The following is a 14,771-nucleotide window of genomic DNA, read 5'->3' as shown; positions in this document are numbered from 1 at the left end:
CCATGCAGGGATTTCCTTACCATGGATATCAAGGTACTGGGGAAGGGGCTTGCCCTGAAGTGGGGGTGTTGGCAGTGGGCTCACTGCCATCTCCATTTCTCTATATTGGCATGGGGTTTCTTGGCAGTCCCAGTAATTTGTAGGCTGATGCTAGTCCTTTAGAGTCCTGGTCCCCAGGCAAGTATCCTGGCTGCTGGCTGCCTGTGCAGCAGCATGAGTCCTGGAAGCATGCCATGCCTTATTTTCTTCAGAAGCACACCAGGAGGATGTGGGATGGATCTCCTCCTTTGTGGGAGAAAACACAGATACATCATGCACAAGATCATCTTAGTTTTCCACGTAGATGAGCCTTTATGAGAACGTCACTGCCACCTAACAGAGGTAATATTACAACACAGAAGAAAAAAGCAAAACCAGGACAAAGCAAAAATAACTATGGAAATGTGGAAGCAAATGCTGATAGTATTTCTTTTTTCCAAAAATAAGTCTAAATCTGTGGTCATACTAAGGAAACCCTCAAAAATAGTTTTGTGGGTAATTGTTGTGCAGCAGAGCAAGTCTAAAGGAGTCATATCCAGTCTGAATCATTGGACAGTTTCATGAAGGTCAGGTTTAAAAAATAATTGCCTTGAAGAATTAGATTGCAGAAATGTGCAACATAGTTGGTTTTGGGTTGGCTTGATTTTCTTTGTATCATAGCCGCTGTGACTGCAAAATTCAGTTTGCACTAGCTCAGCATAGTCTGTCATGTGTATGCATGAACATCTGATCTGTGTCAGCAGTTTCTGTAAGTGACTGCTACAAGCACAGCACGCTCAGTGTGACTTTGAAGAGCTCAGGATTCTTCCTCCATCTGTGTCTTAATGTACTGCATAAAGCACATGCAGACTATCCATGCCTGTGCTGTCTTGCGCCTCTGAACATGCCAGTGCCTCAGCATTCACTGTTATCTCTGCCACAGTGGACTTGCTTTCTTTTAAAAATGCTTGTACTTCCTATGGCTGTAAAATTATCTTGGAAGTATGAACCTCTCCAAACTCAGGGAGGGAGTCCACAGGGGATGCAAGGTAGTGCCTCTGAGAAGTAAACTGCCATTACTTTCACTCAGCTGCCTGTGGGGCTGGTCTACACTTCAGCACCCACAGAATTGTCTTTTTTGCAGATTGTCACAAAATCCAGTGCTTTGTCATAGTAAATCAGTATTTTTCTGTAGCACAGTCTGATAAGCCAGCTTGCAGTTACTCCTTTCTTCTCCAGTTTCACTCCAGAGCAAGGCTAAATGTGGTGCTATGCCTGTCTGGTATTTTAGTGGCTTTTGTTGGGCATGTGTCAGTAAATTGAGGCTAGGTGACTGTCCTGCACAGCTTTTAGTCTGTGTCATCCCTGGTTGAAAAAGCCTTATATTCACTGTTATGATGGTCGTGCTTTTACATCTGAAAGACTCATAGAGAGAGTTATTCCTGCTTTCCTGGAGCACCACAGTCACCTGAGGGGCATGTCTTTCTGGGGCATAAAGCCCTGACTTTTACCTGTGAAGGAGTGAGTGGGGTTTTGGTGATGTCAGCAGAAGCATGTGAGGTTAGACTAGCAATGTTTTTGACATGTGTGGTGCTCATTAGCATTAACAAAACTGGCTTTGTGTTCAAGCCTCACCATTGTAGAGAAGCTGGATTTCTTTATGTACTCAATCAGCCCCTTGGTGTTGTGCTGAACATGTAGCTTGCTTATGTGCAATCTTTTGGGGTATTGCACATACTGTAAGTTGCTATTAATGCACATTTTCATTGATCAATACTGTTGCAGCATGTTCCATTTCCAAATGATGGACTGAAGCCAGTTGTGCACCATCCTATTTTTAAAATTGATCTTGTTTTTTGAGGTTTTTTTCTTATTTATCCAACAGGGTGGTCTGAGTGCCCAAGCTTTTGTTCGCATCGAGATAGAAGATATTAATGACAATCAACCTGTGTTTGAACAAGACATCTATGTGACAAGTATCAGCAGTCACACACAGCTGGGAACAGAAATCATCAATGTTGTTGCCACAGACAGAGATTCAGGAATATTTGGCATTGTCACATATGAACTGGTCCCAGGAGAATTTTCTTCTTTTTTCACAGTGGATACATCCACAGGTACTGTATGAGTCTATGATTCAGAAAGGTGATAATGATTCAAGATGTCTTTTCCTGGTATATATCAGGAATATATATTATATATATATTTTTACGTTTGGAGTCATGTCACACAGGTGAAACTTAGATTCTGATGGGAAGTAATTCTAGAGGAAGATGAAGGATTTAGGTTTAACACAAAACCTTTACATTCACTGGAATAAGCAGAAGAACAGACAACATCGTTACATGCCAGTAGAATGAAGAACAAGCAGCATGATGCTTACCTACTATTTTCAGCCCTAAATCTATTAATCATTATAAGAAATAATAAAACCACTACTTTTTTACAAAAATATCTGTATTTCTGAAAATGCTTAGGGTTTACTCTCAAAGAGCCATAAAAGATCCTTCAAGATGCTCATCCTTTCATTTCTTCTCTGTGTCTGTTCTAATCTTCCTCTGTACTGTGCTAGGATAAGTCCCTGTTCTGCTCTGTCTTACAAGACAGGTTTGCCTCCCTGTTTGACTCAATGTTTAACTTTGTAAGTGTCTTTTTCTGCCTTTTACTTTCTGATGTGACACCTCATCCTTCTGGCTTCTGGAGAGAGGTTCAATGAAGGAGTGATGACAAGAGCAGAAAAACAATTATGGCAAGAGCAAATCTGTGTGAATTTTTTTCAAAGACAGGTTGAATTTCACAGACTGAATTACTCTTCCCATTGCTAGGGAAGAGCAAAAAACAGGAAAAGCAGCCTCTGTAGTTAGCTTTCTAACCTTAAAATAGTTGCCAGCATCAGCTGAAGAGAACATGAGCACCGCATCTTCAACTGTCCATGGCGCCTTTCAGTGAGTGGTTGACTAAACTGAAATTGCCATTTTTCTTGAGGGCCAGCCCTTGTATATGAAGGTATCCTGATCAACAGATGGTCATGGCACAGATTATTTTATGTTTTAAGATATTTTTGGACTGTGGTACACGTGTGTGTATATATTAGCTCTTTGGCATACAAAATCTTGCAAGGTTCTATTCTTTCGAAATGGTGTTTGTTTTTACACAGTTCCCAAAATATTCCGAAGAACAGAAGAAACTAATCTTCTTAGTAAGTCAGTCTGCTTGTCTTGGCTATTTCAGAATTTATTTAACTGTGGGCTTTTAACTGCCTGTCAAATCAGGTTCTCAGGGGCATAACTGATGTCAAAAATACATAGGTCAGTCAATAATTAGGGAGCTGGATCTCCATAGGCATTTAAGTGGTCATTGTAAAACAGTCCCATCAGGCTTGTCGAAGAGAGCCCCTGTGGATCGCGTTAGCAGCACTGACTTTGCAGCAGCCCTCTGCTGAAAGAAAGCCTTTTGAAAGGCATCTTCCTTGGATTGTGACCTTTTGGCCTCTTTTCCCAGTTTGGCACTTTGTATAGGAAAAATGTCATGCTTAATGATGAAGACTTTATAAGCTTGTAAGTTACTATTACCTCATGGATCTATCATGGTATTTTATCAAAGGCAGACCAAATTCAGGGTGAAGTTGCTTGAGGTCATTATTGCTGACATTTCATGATGAGAAAAGCTCTTAGGTCAGACAGTATTCCCAGCATTATAGTGCTTGGAATCTGATTGCACTTAATCAGATCTCCTGGGTAATTCACAAGGTCAGACTGTGTCTAATTTTAACTTATTAATATTAATGCTATGGGTTGGGGGTTTTTTTCTGAATACACTTTTTCCTTTTATATTCTTCCACATCTACTTATAATAGGGCTTAGGCTCAGTCACTGGTGAGGAGAATGATTTTTAAACTATTTGAAAAAATAAACATTTTAAACAAAAAGACCCCCACTGAAATTGCCGATTTATCACACAGAGGTTTTGCAATCTTAGAGCTCCAAAACCTGTTCAGTATTCAGCTAGAGATGAAACAAGTGGCTCACTGTTAGGGCACAGAGATTTTGAGCTCTTCCTCCTTACCTCTTGTTATAACAGAGACATTTTCCAGCGTTCATTGTGCTAAAGCTGTCTTCATATGCTCTGATATATGGCCTAATTTAGCTGTGCCTCTCTGAAGGTTATATCAGAGACTTCATCTAGTTATCTGGGCTGCATTTTGTGAACAGAGGGCAATGGACAAGTATGTGAAGGAATAGGCATTCTCCAGGAGATGGATGCTCGAACCAGAAAGCTAAATGAGATTATATTGTAGTTTGGTCTCTGTTTTTCTGATCTTGTGGATGGGCAGTCTGTTACTGAAGTGTTCTGCAGTTTTTCCAATTTACAGTATAGCATATTCTGTTTTATCTGCTCTTCTCATTATTAGAGGACCTAAACAGTGGGACAATGATGGTGTTGGAGTATTTTGTGGATTTGTCTTCCTGATAAGTTGGTTTTTTTAAAAAATAATTATTTTTTTTCTCACTGATTGAGCATTTAAAAAGGAGAAATGGAATTCAGTGCATTAGTAATTTTGACCTACTATGTTATTATAGCCCTTAATACTATATGTGAACAGAGATATTTTCAGTATTATGTGATTTAAAATAATTAGTAGCTAACAGTTTGTCACATTACACTATGATACATTAAAATCATATGCAAGATGATGCTGTTCTCCATGACACATGTAATTTCTGTTTCATGGCATCTGGATTTGCAAATTTATCTCACTGTAATTTTTTTCAGGGGTATTTCTTGAGTGCTGCACTTAGAATACTCACCAAAAATTTAAAAGTGAATTTTTGGAAGAGAAATGGATAAAACAGTAAAATAACCATTGAAACCCAAATTCTCACTGCTATGGCTTGCTTCTGGCCCTTGCTTTGTTAAAGCTTAGTTTTTCAGTGATCTGTGTTCACAATACCTTACCAGCTGGTTAACTCCTGTCTTTATAGAATATAACAATACTGCTTTTGACACGTAGGTATTATGAGGTCGAGGCACATCCAGGCTCTTTGAAGGGGCTCCACCTTTTGGTTTCAAGCACTGGGACATGTGGATGTTATAAACAGATAAATGCAGTGGGAGTGGGAAGGAACATCCTTTCATTGACCAGATAGACATTCCAGTGAATTTTTTTTTAAATTCTAAACAAGATTTTATTAGTTACATTCGTTTGCTATTTTGGCTTTTAGACACTGCATTTATTGTTTGTGATATGCTGTCGTACTAATAAATAACATTTATTGTGTTCCCATTTGTGAAAAAGTTGAAGTGTTTTTCATTTGATTGATGATAGACTTTCCACAAGAAAAACCACTTTAAGAACTGTGTAACTAGAAAAATGTATGGATAGGAAACTGTAAACCAGCTCCTCTGCTAGTTCGTGACTCTCGCTATCATTTGTTTCTAGTGTTGGTGTAAACAACATCTTGGCTTCATTATGTTGCCTTTTGTAGATATCTGATCCATGCATGATCTCTGAACAGTACTTCTGAATTGATTAGAACAGGGCAAGTTGAAGAGCTCTTCTGGCTAAGGAACTGTTCGTGCTATGTTTGTTTATTTTCCCATTGTTACCTAACAGGCTGTCTGAAAGACAGTGTATTTATAGTTATGGCTGAGCTGGTAATTAAACATGTAAGTCACAGGATGCAATCATAAGTGTGGCAGAAAACCTATGCAGTGCTTAGCTTTAAGACTTTAGGATTAACAACCGAATTTGTAAACTTTCATTATGTTACCAGCATTAATACTTTTCTTCACCCAAAGGTGCGTAATTAATTTTCCGTTGATGATAGTGATGCCCTTTTTGAGAGATGGCTAAAAAGATGGTTATCATCTTACTATAGCTCTGGTTCAGCGAATTTGTTTCAAACCAACAAAATTAATAATAGTCCTTGAAAATTATTCTGGACCAGTGTGACTTCATGTGTCAGTCTTCAGGTAAATTGTCAGTTTATAGAACAAATCCCCTAGCTAATCAATGTGTGACTTCCATGAAGACTAAGAAAAAGGCAGCAGCCAGTGGTTTATCTTCATGTGAAGGTATTTGTTATTTTAACCTAGTATGAAAACGATGTAGAGAAAGTATCATTTGCTCAGTGTATGTTACAGCAGTATAAGCATTTAATTTAGCTTCCATTTCTTTCAACTCTGTAAGATATTTAGGTTTGTGTTTCCTACCTAAATTAGATGCCTAAAACAAAGTCTATGACCTTCCTTTTGTGCATTTTTTTGAGAATGTTTCTGTGAACATGGTGGATAGACCTTGGCTGGATGTCAGGTGCCCACCAGTCACTCTACTACTCCCCTTCTCATTTGGGCGGGGGAAGGAAATGATGGCAGAAAGCTTGTGGGTCAAGAAAAGGGCAGGGAGAAATCTCTCAGCAATTACTGTCATGGGCAAAAGAGACTCAATTTGAGGAAATGACTTTAATTTATTGCCAATCAAATCAGAGGAGGGTAATGAGAAATAAAAACTGTATCATAAAAGACATTCCCCCCCACCTCTCCATTTTCCTTTCTAACTTCACTCCCAGTTTTCTCTATCTCTGGTCCTGGCAGAGCAGGAAGATGGGGAATGGGAACTGTGCAGTTCATCACAGGTTGCTTCTGCTGCTCCTTCCTCCTCACACACTTTCTCTGTTCCAGCATAGCTCATTTCAACAGGGTCCAGTCCTTCAGGAACAAAATGATCCTGGGGGGTTTCCTGTGGGGTCACAAATCCTGCCAGCAAACCCACACCAGTATGGGCTTCCCATGGGGTCACAGCCTTCTTTGGGCATCTGTTTGCTCCAGTGTGGGGTCTTCCATGGGCTGGGGGTGGATCTCTGCTCCACTGTGGACCTCCATGGGCTGCAGGGGGGCAGCTGCCTCACCATGGTCTGCACCACAGAAGCCACTCCTGTAGCCCCAACATTGCCAAACCCTTGCCACATAAACCCATTGAGATATTTGGAGATCTCTCCACTGGCTTGAAGATACTTGGATCAACCTTTCATTATAATGCCTTCTGTTACTTATTTACTCCAAAAAATACATGTTGAGCAGAACAGAAAAGCCTTATTGCAAGAGCTGGTCAGTAGTTGAACATTAAAAAAAAATTTCAGCACAGAAGTACAGATCCTGAAAAATGAGCATTCTTTTGAGGAAATTTTGAGTTGCTCAAAAACCCACTCCCTTTAAGATGCACTCTGATTTCTTTTTAACAGAAGAGCAAAGGGCATCATGTGACTAAAATGTCCTGTAAAAGATGTAGAGCAGTCCAGGAGCTTAGTCTGTTGCAGAAGAATAAAGGGAGGAATACACCTAAAGGTCATGCAAATTTAAGAATATAAGAAGTAACTTAACCAAAAGCCAGTTTTAAGTCCAGCATATTATCACTTTTGCCCGGTAATGGATACAAGAAAAGGAGTTAAGTGCAGAGCTTGTACAGAACAGTCCCTCACTGTTATATGTTTCTTGTTTTGGCAGTGTGTATTTTAGTGCTGTACTCCTCTCATTACTGTGCTGTGGAACCATATGTAAATGCAATTTAATGTCAAACTGACTTACAGTAAACTTTGATTTGGTTCAGAATAGATTAATTCCAGTTAAGGATGCTGACAAATTTTGTTTTATTAAAAAATGGAACTGTTTTTTAACGGATGTATCTTAGGAAATGTCAATTGAGTGAAAAAGTTTTGCTTTATTTTTACTGCAATACAGGTTGAAAAGTAATGTTGAAATACCAACATTTCTTTTTATGAGGGAAAAAAAATTGAAACTTTGCTTAACTCCATGTATTATACAGTGTTTAATATATAGCAGATTGTAATAGGCATCAAAGTAAAATGGGGATGCACTCTTTCTAAACAAAACAAGGCCATATTTATGATGATTGATGATGTTTTCGTATAGTATTGGAGGAAAAAATAGTTTATTTTTAAACTACTTTTGGCATTTTCCTACAGCATGTAGTACATTTGCTAAACATATGAAGAGCTTGACATAAATAACATTTAAAATTATGAGTGTTTTATTTTGGAACATTTTGAGGCCACTTCTGTTTTTAAACTGCAGTTTCTTCAATTACTGTCTTTCTGATCTGTCATATGATATTGATAGTGTATTCAGAATGCTGCAAATCAGAGGAATACGTCTGAGACGTGGGTTTAGCACAGCAAGTTTTCACCTTCAAAGAATTTTGTTTGAGTTAAATCAAAAAGGAAAAATTAATGATCTCAGCTGAGTAATTTGTGGCCATTTACCTTCACTGAGATCTCACCTAATGAGAAGTTTACCATAAAGAGTACAGAAAATAGTATATTGTCCTAGAAGCACACAAATTTGCTGTAGTAATTGTAAGGGTGCAGATTTTGGCCCGAAAGAAAGTTGTGTAGCAGAACAACATGAGAAAATATCCATACTGCTAGGTCTTAATGTATGCATCTCTTTTTTTCTTTTATGTATAAAATCCAATCGAATCAACCATCTACAGAGAGAAATATTCCTACAAGCTATGTGCCAAAACCTCAACCATGCAATAGTGGGGTCACTCATGTGTACATGAGATTTTTGAGAATGAAAGAATGCAAAGTATTAATAAAAATACTCTAGTCCACCCTCCTTTCTCCTAGATAAGTCAAGGTCAGATCTCAGAAACAGAGGAATCCACCAGAAGAGACAAAGAGCAAACTTCCTTGGTATTGCACAGATGATGTGGGCTGATAAAAAAAAAAAATGGTGAAAAGGAAAATGTTATGCCCAAACCTCCCATTTTAGAGGGGGATAGTGTGATATTTATACAGTAAAATTCAGACAAGCAACCCTCTTCTTTGCTAGACACTGTATGGGTCTCAGAGTACAGGATGTATTTACTGTACTTTGTGTTCTCAGTTAACCTGAAGAAAATAAGAAAGTCACAGCTCACACCAAGGGAGCAGACAGCCCTAGTACAATGTTTCAGTGGAGCAGGGGAGTGTGTGTAGCAGAAAATCAGTTCATGTAAATGAAGGGGAGCATCTGGAATGTTTTGTAATGCTCTTAACGTAAGAACGGCGAATATATCTTCTTGGGTGTATAGCAGGCTTCATTCTGGATCTGCCCTGATACGTCTTTTTGTTCAGTGTTTTCAAAGAAATATCATCCATGGTTACCATGGCAGTTGAGTTTTGTTACCAGGTTGTGCACTGAGCTTTTTTTGGATCTAGAGGCTGTCAGTTTGATTGAAAAGCTCCTTGATTTAAAAGATGTGTTTGGAAAACTTTGATAAGCTAAGCAAGCAAAGGCGACCTGTTGAGAAGGTGTGGTAGGGCTGAGGTATACAGATTGTGAGGGGAAGTCCCTGCCTTTGTCTTTGAAAATACAGCAATTCAGCAGGCCAGAGTCCTGCCTGCTTACTGGTGTAAGCTTTGGTTTCTGGGTGGACTCATGTTTGTGTAGGAGTGTTCACATTTTTTGAAACCAGACAGCAAACACACTGAGTTACTATTAGGTCAGATTAACAGAAATAAACCAAGGTGAAACAAAGGAAATCTTGTAACAGCAAATTATATCTTTTCAGTTACCTGTTTTACTTAAAAAGTACCATTTTGTTGGGGCTTTTGTGGTTTGTTTGCTTGTTTGTGGTGTTTTTAGGCAGTAATTATAGGGAAAGCTACATCAAAGTAATGCTTTTTTTCCTGTATTAAATTTAGTTTTTATGTCCTATGGTGAGTCATTATACCTTTGTTGTATTAACATTAGAATTCTACTAAGCACCCCCCACTCCCCCCCCTTCAAATCCTGGTCCTGTCCTCTGAGACTTTTCTTTGATGGACTCTTACTGTCTCATAGTTCTTAGGGATTTGTCATCCTTCATGATGGCAAACAAACTTTTTAATAAAATAGTACTTATAAGTAGAAGCATTGCTCTAAAAAATTGCCTTCTTTAGACTCTCAGCTTCTCAAAATCACTAGAAAAATGCATTGCGAATTTTGTTTGTCCGCAACTTTTCATGGATTTTTTGAGCATTTTTTAGGATTGTCCAGCACCTGAGGACTTTTTACAGAAGGTGCTATATGATTAAACTTTTCCCTACAAAATAAACAACCATCATGCTAACTTTGTTTGTAGCAAACTTTGAATCATGCATTGACAGCACTCTTTAAATATTAATATTGCATATAATAATATTACCTGTAATTTAAGTTGCTGTAGAAATTTTAGATAGAGAATTTAAAATTTTGGTAGTGTTCAGAAAGCAGTTAGGCCAAGCACTTGATTCAAAAAGCCAGTAGTGTAAATATAAATACCACCTTCTATTTTTAAGTCTATTCTCTAGCTCACATCTTCGAGTTGCAGACTTGTGGTTTTTTCATGGTTAGATGACACATGGGAAGGCTGAAAGAGATGAGCTTTACATGTTCTTTTACCTGCCCTGAGCATCAGGAGGCACCTGGCCTTCTAAACTGGCAAACTGTAGTCTTCAGGGACACAAAAATTTGCATCCCAAATTGCAAGATTCTGTCTAAAAAGCACTTGTGTAAGAGAAAACTGAGCCTAGATGATACAAAACCATTCTAGTACTAAACTCATGCACTCTCTTGCTCAACATTAGTGGCTGATGCTCAGGTGGATATTCTGTTTGTGAATAATGGAGCTGCTGTAATTAGAAATTCATATTTTGTGTGCTGAAGAATACTTCTTAGCTCATTAAGAGCCGCTGTAACGTGTTGTATTTGAAATGGTAGTGTCATGCTTCTGGGGCAGCTGCAGTGTTAAAACTGCTTGCATTAGCTTACAGGTATTGGTTTGTTATGTGCAGACTCCCAGCATGGTCAGGGTCTAATGAAGTGCTCTGGAACAGACTTTCATGTGCTAAGAAAATTCTTGTGGTTAAACATAGTGTGTTTATATAGTATTGGTTGTAGACACTAAGCCATTTTATACCTATTTCTAAGAGGAAAGCTGTGAATTTAGCACAAGAATTTGCTACAGAGGGGCCAGTGTTGAAAGCATCTCCTGTGCAGGGGTATGAGACTTCCATAAAGTACAAACGTAGCTAGAAGATTGATATGAGTTCCATCAGTTATTTACTACAAAAACATTCAAACACGGAATATTTTCAAACTTGAAGAAGTCCTCTTCTTTACTGAAATGCAAACCAGCATTTGTGCCATCAAAACTAAGGTTTTTAAAGCCTTTTCATATGAGCTGAAGCTGTGTGTATTACAGCAAGTAGATTGTAAATAACAATGTCATTCCTTATTAATTCCTTCCTTCCCCTGGAAGTTATTAAACCAGCTATTCAAACAGTGTATTTGGCAGTGTTGCTATGGTTACCATCAAGAACGCAGCTTCACTATAAAAGGTGCATTTTAAGTACAGGTAAAATGCTAAAGCTGGGACCTGTATGCAGTGCTAAGATTTGAGCATAGGCAAGGAGTTGGATAAACTTCAACAGAAATGTCAAGTAGAAACACTACCATTCTTCCTTAAAACAATGCTAATTTAATGTTGATGCAAAATGTCCACCTCCTAACTGCAACCAGCTTCTGAAGGATCACCTTGTCTGTGCTCATCTTGAAGTTTTTTCTTACATAAAAAGCAAAGCTGTCCATGCATCCCTGGGAGGCTGCTGTGCTAGTGTGGGTGCTCTGGGCACATCAGTGGGTCAGCTCTGACCTGCACAGTAGTGAACAGCAGGTCCAGTGGCCAGCTTTGAAGGTGAACTGGGGTGATGAACCATATGGACCTTTTGGCCATCTGCTTGTTGTCTGAGCTGTGTCAGATCACGCCAGCTGGCCCATCCTATGGCATTTGCTGAAGGAATACTGCCATCACTTAACGTTTGTTAGGGTGTTTGGTTTCAAGGGCTTAGGTAACACCATTGATAACTGTTGATTTTATTCCTCTTGCCATGTTCTAAAGTTGCTTTTTTTTATTTCATGAAAAATGATATAATACTAGAAGCCATTTAAGTACGCATACCTCTGCAATCCAGACTTTGTTACTGAAGTTAGTGCATCCTGATTTTTATCTTTGTAGCACTTGACTTGTGGAAAACATTTTGTATGCCTACAAATGGCTAAAAATGTAGGGCTGATTTTGATGTTGCTTATGGGAGAACCCTGTGCAAAACCAGATTTTTCAAAGTGTTCAGCTGGAGATGTGTATGGAAATCCTATTGAGTTAACAAGCATGATATTTTTACCATACAAAAAGTTCTTTTGGTGGGTGAATCTACTTTGGTGCTGTATGCTCTTGTAAGATTGGGACTGAATACAGGATCATGAATATAATTAAAAATGCATTTTTAAAGAATCATTATATGTGGATTCCTGTCTTCTTCCTTTAACTGTTGAGAAACAGCAGTTAACCCATTTGTGGAATAGGGTGCACCTCCACAAAAATAAGAACAGCAAAATCCCATGAGAAATGTCATCATTGCCAGAGGATGGTGGGTGTCACAGAGTCCTGTCCTTCGTTAGTGCATTTGCACTTTCTGGGCAAATAGGCACAAAGTGAAGAGCAAGGCTTCTCGGAAGTTTGTGCCCTACCATGTACAGTGAGCGAGGAAATCCAAAGCAGATGAAAGAGTTGGCAGTCATGACTTTGCCCTTCTATAGTTCTCCCTGTGCATTCAGTCCTCCAAACCATTGTAACAATTTCTGCCAGCCCATAAGCACATATTGCTCTGAAGCAAAACACCTGTAAATTCCAGCATGGCTGTGCTGAGCTAACCTGCCTTGGAGCAGAGCTGTTCCCAAACCACAGCCTGCAGTGGCAGCTGCTCACATGCATCCAGCATTGCAGGATCTGCCCGAAATCTGTATCCAGATCGTATCCAGGCAGCAGGCAGGCTGCATGTCATGCTTTTGATTTATAAGGGTTGGAATCTGCAATCATTAAGTTAGGCCATGCAGATCTAGTCAAGAAAATGAGGTTGCCAAGGTGTGAATAAGGCAGGATGTTAATGCTTCATCTGGTGTGTAATTATAGGATTGTTCACCTGTGAAGCAGAATTGATTCCAGCTCTCTCTCATGCAGAATAAGGAATTAACCAGAGGTAAAGTCTTCAAAGCACTGCAGTGATATAAATATTAATTTGAAAAATGGGAATTAAATGTTTTTAAAGGCAGCAGATAAGACTACTCATTTATATGGCGAGTCAAGCTGTAAGAAAGGTGGCACTTTTCTTAAAGTGGACCCACACTTGTGTCTGTGTGATCTCCTGCTGGGAGCTTTGGTAAAACGTTCCTTGCAGAGGAGCTGTCTCGTTTTTCCCTTTTCATTTTCAGTGCTATAGAAACCGGTTTTCATAATGGAAGAATATGTTCTGTACCACAGCAACCTGATTTTCTTTTAAGTTCTCTGAAGCCATGAATAACAGACTGCAAATGATTGTGGTGATAACAATAATAAGCCCCAATCTTAATTATGGAATGGGGAGGAAAGAAAAACCATGATTCATCTTTGGCCTGTTACTTAGTGAGACATGCCTCTGTTGAGTTTCACACACTGAACCTGTGCCTTTGACAGTTCCTGCTCCTTGCAATTTCCTCTGTGTTTTTGCCTTTGCAGTGTAGTGCTCGGGCATCTCCTGCACTCTGCTGCAGCAGATGAAATGTGCCCAGCCAGCCTGCTCTGAGGTGTGCTGGTAGCTGCTTTTGACCCAGGTGGTCCAGATTGTCCATTTTGTCACAGTCTGCTGTTTTACCTAATCATATAGAAAGTGAAATCCCAGATGCTGCTTTCTTCTCCAGCTTCTGTCCCATCATGTGGTGCCATAATAGAGCCTAATGAGGCATGTTCACCAACATACGGCAGAGCCATCTCAAATGTCTGTGTAGATCATATATCAGATGAAAAGCTAATGCCCAGTCCTACAAATGCTGACGGAAACAGACTGTATACAGTTAAAAGTCAAAATGGGCTATTAAATTTCTGCATACTACAGTTTTTGAGGATGCAGGGAGCCATATGGAAATCACATACTTTTTACTTGGAATCTGCCATTGTTCCTATGGTGTCCCTGGTCCTGCAAAAGAGAGCTGAGTTGGCAAGATGTACTTGCCTATTGCCCTTTTTCCCTATGACACAGAGAAAGAATGAAGAAAGAAAACAAAATCTTTTATTAATTTTCTTTTTGCTTTCTGTAGCTGAACTGCATGGAGTGTGCTGCAATGTGTCTAGGTCAGCAGAGAAAGGAGCTTTGGTTCTGGAATATTTCTGTTCCACCAGGTCTTCAGAGCTCCTGGAGTGGAGCACTGTTTGCTCCATCCTTTGCTAAAGGATGTTCTGAAGTCTTTAGTTACTGCTCTGGAGTAAGATTTTCAGTTTGATGCTTTTCTGTGAAGTTTTTCAGTTCTCCACATACCTCTTGAAGTATCTGAAATGAGAAAAAGATCATTGTCAATAGAAAAATATCCAATTGGTCAAGTTAATAACATACAGTCTATTTGATTTATTTAAATTAATTTGACAGAAACGTTGTTAAAAATCCATGTGTATATGTTTATCCTCTGGGGAAAAAAGGTTAAACCCCTTTTTCTGTCAAGCTGCACTTGCTCAGATTACCTCAGAAAATGCCAAAAGTTTATGTCCTTGAAGGACTACTTTGTTGAGCTGCTTAAGTAACCATAAAACTCAACCATCAGAAGAAAAAAAAAAAAAAAAAACTTAAGAAGCCAAAATAAGGTTGTTTCTTAGAACTGCATCGATTGTTAGCATAGGAGCTGGATCAGTAGTGAAGCCTAAA

The 14,771-nt window shown here is 39.0% G+C and overlaps 1 protein-coding gene across 1 annotated transcript in view; it reads left to right on the top strand.

Moving 5' to 3' along the window:
* The window catches only part of DCHS2 (dachsous cadherin-related 2), a 62,129-nt gene that overhangs the window by 4,542 nt on the left and 42,816 nt on the right, over window positions 1-14,771 (top strand). Inside the window, exon 2 of the mRNA XM_048305108.1 lies at window positions 1,904-2,135. Coding sequence (XP_048161065.1) covers window positions 1,904-2,135 — 232 coding nt within the window. The remainder of the gene's footprint in view (window positions 1-1,903; window positions 2,136-14,771) is intronic.

The sequence above is a fragment of the Corvus hawaiiensis genome, chromosome 5 (assembly GCF_020740725.1).
Source record: "Corvus hawaiiensis isolate bCorHaw1 chromosome 5, bCorHaw1.pri.cur, whole genome shotgun sequence".
NCBI classification, from domain to species: domain Eukaryota; kingdom Metazoa; phylum Chordata; class Aves; order Passeriformes; family Corvidae; genus Corvus; species Corvus hawaiiensis.
Note: the sequence above shows the minus strand (reverse complement) of the source record. Positions and strands in the feature narration are given on the sequence as shown.